We start from the raw sequence: 11,992 nt of genomic DNA on the forward strand, positions 1-11,992 counted from the left end.
ACTATAGTTTTATTGCAGTCCACTGACAAATGTAATATCCATTCGATAACAAAATTCCAGTTTATAGATTTTCTGAATACTGATAATATAACAAAATCTATGTCGAGTTGTTGTTTCGAACTTATCAAAACATCCCATATATACCTCAACCAGCAAAGCCTATATGATAGTTCTATACACCATGACAGGTAAGTATTCTTCAGAGCCATTCTTTTAAAAATACATTCAAGCCCTGGGACTTCCGAGGTGGTGAGCCTGGGGTAAGGGCCAAGCATGGTCTTAAAATAATTTTAAAACTCTCTGGGCGATTCTGAAATACAGCTAAGGCTCAGAACCACTGTTCCAGACAAATGGTTCTCAAAGTGTGGTCCCTAGACCAGACACATCTGGGAACATTCCAAATGCAACTTTTGCAGCTCCACCCACACATACTAAATTAGAAACTCACTGTGGGGAAGGAGGAGTTTAACAAGCCCTCCATGGGATTCTGATTCAACTTTGAGAATCACTGTTTAGAGATGAGTTAAGTCAAAATCGTCTGTCTTGTAATTACTAAAACAAAGCTATCAGGCCTTTCACCAAATTTTCTTTGACAGTTTCTATGCTCATCATACAAATCAACATCCATCTTAGACATATACTACTCCATATAAGGACCTAATAGCTGCTACTTTGGGAATGTTTCTACAGGCAATCACTTGTAGGATCTTAGCCTCCAGCTCTTTCTCTGGGTTAGAGCAGAGGTCAGCAAACTTTTTCTGTTAGGGTTAGATAGGAAATGTCTTCAGCTTTGCAGGCCACATGGTCTCTGCCACACACAACTGTCATACACAATACATATGTGAATGGATGTGGCTATGTTCCAATGAAACTTTATTTACAAAAGCAGGGGTCAGGCCAGATTTGGCCCAAGGGCCGTAGTTCTTGGAAACTCCTGAGTTTAAGAAAATGACTATAGACTAGTTGGGAAAGCAAAACAAAACACAACACACCACTCCTCACCCATGAAGGCACACTCACCCATGAGCACAAAACTGATCCAATCTGGAAGGACAGACTTCCTTCCAGATGAAGGACAGACTACAAGGAAAAGGAGAGAAGGAAAAGTGGTTCATTTATTCACTCATCCACATAGTAAACATTAACTAAGTGTACACTAATGTATGGAACCAAACACCAAAGCCCTATCCTCACAGACCCAAGTTTAATAGAAGAAAAAACTAGATTAGACATGAATAAAAAGAAACAAGGCTTTAATATTGACCAAATTGTTCTGAGAGTGTAGGGTTGATTGACAAGGTCTGAAGCAGCCCTGAAATAGGTCACATTAGGCCTGGATCTTCAGGATTGAAGAAGATGATGTCTCTTGGGAAAAAGGGAGAAAACAAACATTCCATAGGGAGACAGCAGGTACAGAGGCACAAAGCTCAGGATTAACACATTCAAGAAACAAAGAGATCAACGTAACTGGACCACAGGGACAATGGTAAGAAACGGGAGACAGACTTGGAACATGGGCAAATTGGGATGTACCTTGTCTGAGAAGTTTGAAGTTTATGTGGATATGCAGTATTGTAAAAGTTGGAAACTCTCATAATCAGAACCTTTAGAGAAAAAAAGAAACTCAATAGATCATCCTGCCTGTAGCATAAATGACCAATTAGGAGAGTGTTGCAACTTCCTATAATATTAACTGTCAGTTATATATGTTATAATATTAATATATATTAATATAATATATTAATATAATGTTAATATATAATATTCATATTAATATATTATATTAATATAATATTAATATTTTATATATATATAATATTAACTAAACAAAAAATGGAGAGAAGCTCTCTTAAAAAAAAGAAAGATATTTGAGAATAGAGTATTGCAACAGGAATACACTGCCATAGTAAGCCATGTTTATATTCAGGGAGGTAAAGGAAGACAAAGTTTTAAGAGAAAAAATGAGGAGGATTACATAATTGCTTTGACATAATTATCCTTGGCTACAAAGATCAATAACAAGGATGATGCCAGTCTAAGATTGAACCAGCCCTTGCTGTGCAGATGTCCTTGCAGAAGTAGTTTTTGTAGAAGGTTTTAATGGCTTTTGTGCAAGCTTGTGACTTCTTTGGTCTTTTGAAACACTTTTTTAAAATCAGGCAAACAAGCATGAGAATCTTCCTTCATAGCCTTCTGCAATGCTTAACAGACCCAGTGAAAGACAGAAGTTTATTGAACCAAAGTAGTGACTGGTAGACTGGATGAGAGGAAAAGTTTTATGAGGCTTTTCTGAACTTGCATAGACATACTTTCCTACTGAATGGAGGAGAAAAAGCTAAAAAAGATTCTCGTCGATCATTTGGGAGACTTTAGAAAAGGTCAGACTTAACTGAGACAGGAAATACAGCAGGAGGAGCAAGCTTGGATTACAAATATAAACCCTATTCTTTTATCGGTATGCTGAATTTCAGACGTCTGGGGACAGATAAAGAGGTGGTCTTAAATGTTTATTTCATAAAGTGACTTATATGAAATCACTCTAAAAGCTTGGAAATAGAATGCAAACAATACTAGTATTTTTAATAATCAAGTCATTACACAGCTATTAAATGGAACGTATTTGAAACCAGAATAAGAGGTGAAATGAATACATTCTTGGAGAGTTGTAAGGAGACTACTGCAAGATTTCTCCCTTCTATGCTTCAAGTAGCCCCTGTCTGGGGGTCTGGAGGAAGCCCACTTCCTCCTTTACTGATAAGTACTTCTGGAAAGATGAAGACTTACGAGCAAAACAAAAAAGTTTGATCCTCTCAGTCTTTGAACCTCTTCTGGTCTACTCCAAGTCAGAGTGGTCCTCCCAAGTTCAGCCTCTTCCTAGTCTACCTCTAGTGAAAAGACTCCAATGTAAAGAGAGTACTAATATCCACGTCTCTGCTAAAGCAGGATAGTGAACAAGTACAACTTATATAGAAGGTCAAAGGGGAAAATTCAGCCTTCCTAACTGCAAGGAGTGTAGTGCTAACAATTTAGGTTGTGAAAGGGGTTGGTTAATTGAGAAAAACAGACACCACATATCAAAGACCTCTGGCATCTGGTGTGCAGTAAAATATTTAATAAATAAAAGAAGTGACTCTGTGGCACATAAACTCACTTTCTCATCCAGTCATAGAGCAGACATTTTCCAGTTTATTTAAGCCAAAGAGAGATTTTATCAGAATAAAACAAGTTTCTCTGAAAATAACAACACTGGTGTCCAAAAGGGTTCACAGGACAGATACCAAAAATATTACCTGTAAGTTTGGGTGCTAAGACTACAGAATACTTCATTCCTTTTGAAGACAGATCCCTGTATTTTCGAACTTTTCTATAGGATACCAAAAATATTATAGCAATTAAGTTTGGGTAGAGGGATTATGATTTAATTTCTTTGGGGACAAGTCTGCATGTTTTCTAGGTTTTCTACAATGAAAGTATATTATGTTCGTAATTAAAAATAAAACACAATTTACAGAAGGAGGTCTATGTATTGGCTTCCACCTCCACTACTACCTCCGTAGTGCAAGTTACCAAGGTCTCCTGTCTACAGCAATGACATCTTTCCTGATCTCCAGCTTTCCCTCTTGACATTCTCCACATAGCAGCCACAGTGCTCCTTTAAAATGCATTCTCCAGTGGGTTCCACTGCACTTTAAAAAAAATGCAGTCTCTATAGCCATTGCCTATCTCTTTAAACTTATCTTCTTCCTCCCCAGCTCCCCCACACCCTAGTCCCCACCTCATTCCCACCCCCATACTCCATTCCTGCCATTACCCCACCACACACATACCCTCCAGTCTGACTACACTACTATATATCCATTGCTAGAGCAAACCAAGCAACCAGAAACATGTCGCCAGACTTCAGCTCCATTCCAGGTTCAAATCATACGTCATTTCCTCAGAGAGGGCTTCTTCTCTCAGTGCCCTACCAGAAGTCACACTCTAAACTCTTTCTTTGTCTGCTCTTCATAGCACCAAGAAGTGCCAATATTCAGATTCCAACTGGACTTTCACGTTTGATAAGATGTCTGCCATGGCCCTCACTTAACCTCCATTGCTGAGCTGCTTGGCAGAAACAATATCACGGAGAAACAATATCAGGCTTTGCCTCAAACCTCGGTGTATCTGTGTTCTCAAGTTGTATTCCTAGCAGTGACAATCAAAGTCACTGGCTGCATTAAAAGCTAACTATACCCTTGAAGATGACACAGAATCCCTGGAATTTGGGGCATGAATATATCAATCCTAGAACTAATTTCATTTTTCTGGCATCTTGCCTAGACTACACATAGTTAATGTTTGAGTATTTCCAGTTCTCTGTACGTACAATTATCCTTTCATTAAATTGCTAAAACCAAAGCTAGGAATCATTTAAGTAACGGAAAATTTCTTTATTACATCAAAACCAATCAGTGATTAGCACTAGGACTGAAACCTATCATGCTATACAAATAATAGCTGAATAGCTATTTTTGGACTGTTAAAAATTTGATGGAGGGAATAACTGAGAAAGTTCTCTATTTGATGGTGATGATGATGATAATGATGCTTATTTAGAGACAGAGTCTTGCTCTGTCATCCAGGCTGGAGTGCAGTGGCAAGATCATAGCTCACTGCAGCTTGGAACTCCCAAGCTCAAGGGATCCTCCCACCTCAGCCTCCTAAGTAGCTAGGACTACAGGCAAGCGCCACCACACTGGGCTAATTTTTAAATTTTTTTGTAGACAGGATCTTACTATCTTGCTCAAGATGGTCTCAAACTCCTAGCCTCAAGCCAGCCTCCCAGCTTAGTCTCCCAAGTAGCTGAGGCTACAGGCATGAGCCGTCACACCCTGCCCTATAGTTCATTAATATGCTTACAATCTATATTTATGTTATTTTGTTATAGTAAGTATAATTTATAGGAAAAAATAACGAACATTTATATTAAGATAAAACATTTCTGATCATGTAGCCCTCTACTGAATGTTCTTGGGGTGTATTCCGGTCCTGGTTTTGAGAATAAACAAGTTATATAGCTGAACTATGTTCAGCTCCTAAGCACTAGTTGAGTCCATTTCTAAAATAGTAGTAGGGAAATAAAGAGGCACATAAAAGTTCTTAATGAAGCAAAAGGCAGGGAAAACACATTATAACAGAAGTTCTAGGACTATTTGATTGCCAAAAGGGAATTCATTATATATCAACCATGTGCTTCACAGACTAACTCCCTCTACGGGAGCTTATGAAATCTCAGTTATTTTCTATCTGATATGGAAGAGACATGGAGGATGGAGAGTGGGGTCTGGGACAGATTAGGGACAGAGGATAGGATGCCTCCACCACAATTCTCACCCTTTAAAATGGGAAACATAATAACTTGCTCTGGAATAGTTTTACTCCTCATTGTGTCATAGTTGGGTGACAGAGGAAAGAGGGAGAGAAAGGAACAGAACAGTCTCTCTCTCATATTCAAATGCGGAAATCACTGTTTCCTGTTTTCCTTTTATGACTGATCATCAAGGCAGTACTCTGGGTCACTGCTGAGTGTGGTACTCAGCATTAGAACACATTTTGTGTCTAACTAGAATAGGAATGATCATTGCTGGTTACAGACTTACCATCCATCCCAGACAATGAGACCAACACAGACAAGGGAATGGAAGACAGGTTTTCCTCAGTAAAATCCTGGGTCTTTGAGAGCTTCTGAGAAGGGCGCTTCTTACGTTAATTTCACTAAGGGACACCTGGGTGGGACCTGAGCCGCTAGCAGCATGAACAGGCAAAGATCAGAGGTCAAACTATTAACATCGGAGAGCTCAGCTTTTGTCTTCCCATGAGTCCACTAAGGGCTCAGGAAGTGGAGTGCTACTAATCATGCTGGGGTGTTGACACCCAAAAAAGGAAGAATTAGGTTTCGCCAAGCTTCTAGATAAGTAATCAGACTTCAAAGAACCTCATCCCTTTTGTAGAACAAAGTTTGTTGACTGAATGTATGTGGGTTCTAGTCCCTACAGAACAAACTAGAAATAGGAATTTCTAGCGCTATACAAGCTTGACCCCTCACCCTTTCTTACTAGCTGATGTGTCCTCAGGTTTGTCGCCTTCTTCTTGCTTTGTTAGAATTTCCTGACCGGTTCCAATCATCTTTAACTGTTTTCAGAGCTGAGACACACCTCCCTTGCCTTATGTACCTGCCTGAATTTCATGTATCAGGCACGCCTTCATAGACCTGTGCAGATCTGCCATGGCAAGCTATGGAAAACAGCAAGTACATCAGTGAAGGCTTGGATTACCAGTGATAAGGCAAATTTTGAACCTATTTTACAGTTTGTCTATAAAGATAATGTCACTCATTCATGGTTAAATGGGCCTGCCAGGGTATGCGTCACAAATAGTAAATTATGTTTAAAAGAAGGCTTTAAAAGCAATCATCTATCCAGAAATTCCAACTTTTTTTCCCAGTGAAGTAGTCACCACTCAACAAGTATTTCCTTGTCTTTTTTCTTCCTCTGCATCACTGCAAGATTTTTATTCTTTTTATTTTGGTTTTGATAAGGAAAGAAAGATCCTTTGATGCCTCAGAGAAAGAATACAGTTATTATTCCAAATGAGTTGTTTTTAATAAGTGTATATTTAAGCATGAAACAAGTCTAATACCAAACTAGGAAGACGACATTTTTCTGCCCCATTTGATTACAATTGCTAAATGGTAGACAATACTTGTAGACCTATTATCTTATTAACTTGGAATTTACTTGGAAAAGTGCTTTCTCTTAAAACTGCTAGCCAAATTAATAGCAATGGAAATTGTAGCTATGATTACACGACATTTTGGACAGGTTTTCTTTGGTGGCAGAGTTAGATATATTTATGCAGCTGCTGTTGGTTTCAGTTCCTACAGACTCCTCTCTTTCACTTTTTTCTATGAGGAGCCATATGAAGATGTTGACTTTCCACAATTTCCATCAAAAATGTTATTTTGCAAACACAAAACTACGTTTTGAAAATGTTTCTTTACTTTTAAACCAATGCCTGATTGGAGAAGCCATCCTTCTCAGCACCCAAAGATGACGAGTGTTAATTTTAAATTTTTGTTTAAATTTGTGTCTCCTATTTATTTCAAGAGTAAACCCTGAACACGTTTGAGGTTGTGTTGTTTTTTCTTAATAACCAGATAATCATAGTGTGACTATTTCCTCTAGTCAGTCTAAATTCAATGCTGACCAAGGTTGATGTGAATGTCAAGATTAATTTTTCTCTCTTGGCTGTTACCGAAGTCATAATCATCTCGAAAAGGCTATTAATTATATCAGTTTACCTACAAGCATAAAGTACCTTTTCCAAGAATATCCCAGGAATTATTTTTAAAAGGAGAAAAGAAAGTACCCTTAACCTCATCTTGCAAATGGAGACTTAAATGTTAGGCTCAAGGCAAAATTCTACCAAGTAAATTTTAGAGTCAAGACGGGTTAGTAAGAACACTAATGCTTGTCTTTAACCCCAACCTGAAAAGATTTTTTTTTAATTACACAAAAAGTCCTCTTCCCCAGTCTTCCTTAAGAACAAACTAATAGAGTGAGAGCAAGGCTAGTTGAAAGACATTTCTCATCTGTATATTTCAAAGCTGATATGCATTGCAAAGAGAAAAGCATGCAAAGATGCTCTCCTTACCGGAGGTGAAAGCATTGTGCCAGCTCTGTCACTACAGTAACCATCTTCCGCAAGTGGAGAGCAGGGAACGCCAGGGTCCCAACAAGTGATGAAAAGCGATAATTAGAGCTCCTGCAAGAATCTTCCCTAAGCACTTTCTTCCGTGACACACCTACTTTGTGGCATCTACGCGCTCTTCACGGCTAACCACAATCCTGTCATTGCGGCTCATTCATCCAGCAGCTGCTGGAAGGACCGGGCTGAAGCGTGGGCGCGAGGAGGGGGACACCCGTGCGAGCGCTGAGCCGGCAGAGCGGCGGCAGCCCACGAACTCCCCGGGCCCCCGCCGCTGCGCCGCTGCAGCTGACCGTGCGAAAGCCGCATGTTATTGGGTAGAAATCAGCTTTCCAGGAACAGGCATCAGCTGTGCACGAGCCCGGCAGCATCTCCAGACAAGTGCTAGCCGGTGTTGGTGCAAACCAAAGCTTGCTATGTGCTCAGAAAGCGGCCCCAGCTACTGAGCATGCTCGGCTTCTACCCAGCTGCTGTTATCAGAGCCCCTCAACTGTTGACTTCTGCTGATTTGAGAAAGGGAGAATGAAGGAGTGGGCACGAGGGTGCGATTCGGTGAAGGTAATACCTTAAATCTGGAAATGATCTCTTCCGTATCCCCGTGCCCCTTCCCCATCGCAAAAATAAAATTTAAAAAACAGAGTAAGGATACACTGCTCTGCAGTTAGGAAACATTTTTATGGATAGGATGATAGAGATGTTTGAAACCTACCAGTAGATTTTAGTTTTTCGCTTTCTCCCTGCCCAAACCTCCGGGATCAAGCTTGTGGTGTAAACTGCGAAAGGGTTTAATCCTAACAAATCACTGTTCCTCAAGGATTAAGTATAGAATTGCCTTGTATTTGAATATCTAGGCAATGTGCCACAAATTAATTATCTCTCTACAGTCATAATCTGCCTCCTACTAGACAACAACTTTCTTAAATATTTTATAAAGTAATTGTGCCAGTTTTGAAATTTAAGTGTTAACTTATATTATAATACACATCTTGAAATTTAAGTCTTCCAGATGGTAAGCTTGATGCAAGCAAAGAATGCCTGACTGATTCACGACTGTAAACACAAATCTTTTCTTGCGGCCTTGGTGGATGGCCAGTACTTCATAAATGTTCCTGTGATGATTAATTGGTGAACGATGGGTTAGATCATCTGTTAGTGGTGCTTACAGGAAAGCTGAAGTTCTCGAATTTGGTATGGACCCCTATGCTAACTCGACCTTCTCAGCTATTTTGGGCTTGTCAATTATTTGAAGATAGAAATACACTATACATTAGGTGTGCAATGTGTAAGAAAATGGCTTTTAAGTACTATTTACATTTTATTATTTTTATTATGCCTCCTTTTCTTCTCTTTTTTCAGCCCCCTAAGATGCCACTCTCCAAGTTGAGCCTAATTCAGAGCATGCTGTCTCAGCTACTACTGAAACCAATAACATCAACTCTCCATTGTTTGCAGATAACAAAATTATTTCATTTTGAGAAACTTTTAGCCAGTCATCTCTGCCAAGTACATGGAGGGTGAATCTGAGAGGCTTTCACAGCTGAAAGGGAGCCTGAAAGCTGGGCCTGTGAGAGCCCACACAGGACACAGGTGAGATGGAAGTCAGGTATCTCTTGAATTCCTACCAGGTGTTTCTCTGGCCTGGCCCATGAGTCCAGTTCCTTGGGGCTGGAAAGTCCTCTCTTTCTCCCCTTTTTCTCTGCCCCATCCTCTGACTCTTTTGTTTGTTTGTTTGTTTGTTTGTTTTTTCTTGAGACACAGCCTTGCTCTGTTGCCCAGGCTGGAGTGCAATGGCACAAACACAGCTGAGACAAGTGCTAGCTGGTGCAGTGTCAACCTCCCGGCTCAAGCAATCTTCCCACCTCAGCCTCCCAAGTAACTGGGACTACAGGCACACACCACTACTGTGGGCTGATTTTTTTATTTTTTACTTTTTGTAAAGACGGAGTCTCACCATATTGCCCAGGCTGGTCTCAAACTCTGGGGCTCAAGCGATCCTCTCTCCTTGACCTCCCAAAGCACTGGGATTATAGGTGTGAACCACTTACACCTAGCCCTCTTTCTGTCCTTTTAGGACTCAAGTGTTACCTAAGTACCTCCTGACTCCAGAGCAAGCCCACTCTGATTCCCCTTCCCTGTGCCTTTCCAGTGATACTTTCTTCATTATCTGTAGTTGAATCATACCCCACCATACCAGCAGCTTTGAATTTCTTAAGGGTAGAGACAATGCTGGTTTTTTTTTAAATCTGTATGTATAATTGTATACATACAATTACAATTTTAATTGTATAATTGTATACATACAATTACAATTTTAATTGTATAATTGTATACATACAATTACAATTTTAATTGTATAATTGTATACATACAATTACAATTTTTATTGTATAATTGTATACATACAATTACAATTTTTATTGTATAATTGTATACATACAATTACAATTTTTATTGTATAATTGTATACATCTGTGCCGTTACTTGTTTTCACATGTTGTCAAGATTACATGGAGACACAGGAAGAAGTCCTTCTATTGTAATGACCACTTAGAAAATGGACAGAGTTAGTCTAGGGACATTTCTTAAAGGAAGTGATTGCAGAAGGAGAAAGAACCTTTTCAGTATAACCAAATCAAAGATTTCATAACTGGAAAGGAAGATGCAGACCTGCTAAGAACAGATAACTAGGGTGAGGCTGTTTTATAGGTTTTAATCCCTACTTCTCTGTCCCGAACAAAAATAGAAACAAGTGGGGAGACACAATTGCTCCTGCTATGGGCCCCATGGACTCATTCAAATTCATAGCAGAGATTCCTTATTCCATCTACCTCATTTACCATCTACCATTTTTTTTCTTGCTATTTATTATATTGCAATGAACCTGGTTCTCAAGGGTTGCCCAAGGTGTTCTAATCACCAAAGTCAAGAATTTCTCAGTTTTGATGACAAAAATCACAATTATCACTTATTTGCACCTTATTCTCTGCCAAGCACCACTAAAATCTTTACAACTATCACATTTAATTACCACATGAAGCATTTTTTAGCGGCATTTATCACAATCTTATATTTTGAATTTATAGTATATAATAATGTGTTTGCTAATATCCAAACCATACAGACACACAAACAATAATTGGTGATGGATAAGGACAGAGAATATTATCTTTAGCTGCTGACAAAACCAAGGCTTTGAGAACCCAAGGTAAGATAGCTAATAGGTGGAGCACAGTGTGAATTCCATCCTGTTTAGTGCCAAAGTTCAACAGTCCTTAACCAGTCTAAATTATAGCCTCGCTCCACAATAGTACCTTTTCCAAGAAAATATGGCTAAAGTTGAAGGCAGGGGCCAATTCCAAGTTGACTTGATGCCACTGGGGCTCAGAAACCAATACCTCAAAATATAGCACTTCAACATGCTGAACCCAAGGAGCCTCAAGGTCTGACCTTTCCCATCCCACCTCTAAGCATCTCTCCAAAAGCACAGGATGGATCCGAAGTTCCTTTATCTGTTTAAGATCCAGATCCATCAAGGACAGTAGTGTTTTTTTTGTTTGTTTGTTTTTGTTTTTATTCCCCCCTGGTAATACCAAAAATGTAAACACACCTGAACAGACCCTTCACAAGATATTGTCTGCCTCCCAAGATCATTCAGATCCCAAAGTGAACTATTTACAAGTTAATTTCTGTTCACAGAGTCATTCATTCTCCCTCTGACATGGTTTGGCTCTGTGTCCTCATCCAAATCTCATCTTGAATTATAATCCCCACATGTCGAGGGAGGGAAGTGATTGGATCATGGGGCCTGTTTTGTTTCCCCCATGCTTTCTCGTGATAGATCTGATGGTTTTATAAGCGTCTGGCATTTCCCTGCTTGCACTTCTCTCTCCTGCCACCATGTGAAGAAGGCCCTTGCTTCTCCTTCACCTTCCACCGTGATTGTAAGTTTCCGGAGGCCACCCCAGCCATGTGGAACTGAGAGTCAAGCCTCTTTTCTTTATAAATCACCCAGTTTTCGGTAGTACCTTTATAGCAGTGTGAGAACTGACTAATACACCCTAGTAATCCTATTGCCTCTTAACAGAATTCCTCTTCATCCTGTTCCCATAACCAGTTTTCTTAGGTGGTATATAAGCTTTGAAACCCATTGGACGGTACGTAATCACACTGTGGTTCTCCTGTGTACATGTTAATACATTTTGGATGCCTCATCTCCAACTAATCTGCTTCCTTGAGTTGATTTTTT

At 39.5% G+C, this 11,992-nt stretch overlaps 1 protein-coding gene across 1 annotated transcript in view; it reads right to left on the reverse strand.

Moving 5' to 3' along the window:
• Positions 1-7,774, reverse strand: part of LOC105465592 (Rho GTPase activating protein 18) — a 203,398-nt gene extending 195,624 nt beyond the window's left edge. The window contains exon 1 of the mRNA XM_024787858.2: positions 7,693-7,774. Coding sequence (XP_024643626.1) covers positions 7,693-7,736 — 44 coding nt within the window. The 5' untranslated portion in view covers positions 7,737-7,774. The remainder of the gene's footprint in view (positions 1-7,692) is intronic.
• Positions 7,775-11,992: the final 4,218 nt, after the last annotated feature.

Source organism: Macaca nemestrina, chromosome 5 (assembly GCF_043159975.1).
Source record: "Macaca nemestrina isolate mMacNem1 chromosome 5, mMacNem.hap1, whole genome shotgun sequence".
NCBI classification, from domain to species: domain Eukaryota; kingdom Metazoa; phylum Chordata; class Mammalia; order Primates; family Cercopithecidae; genus Macaca; species Macaca nemestrina.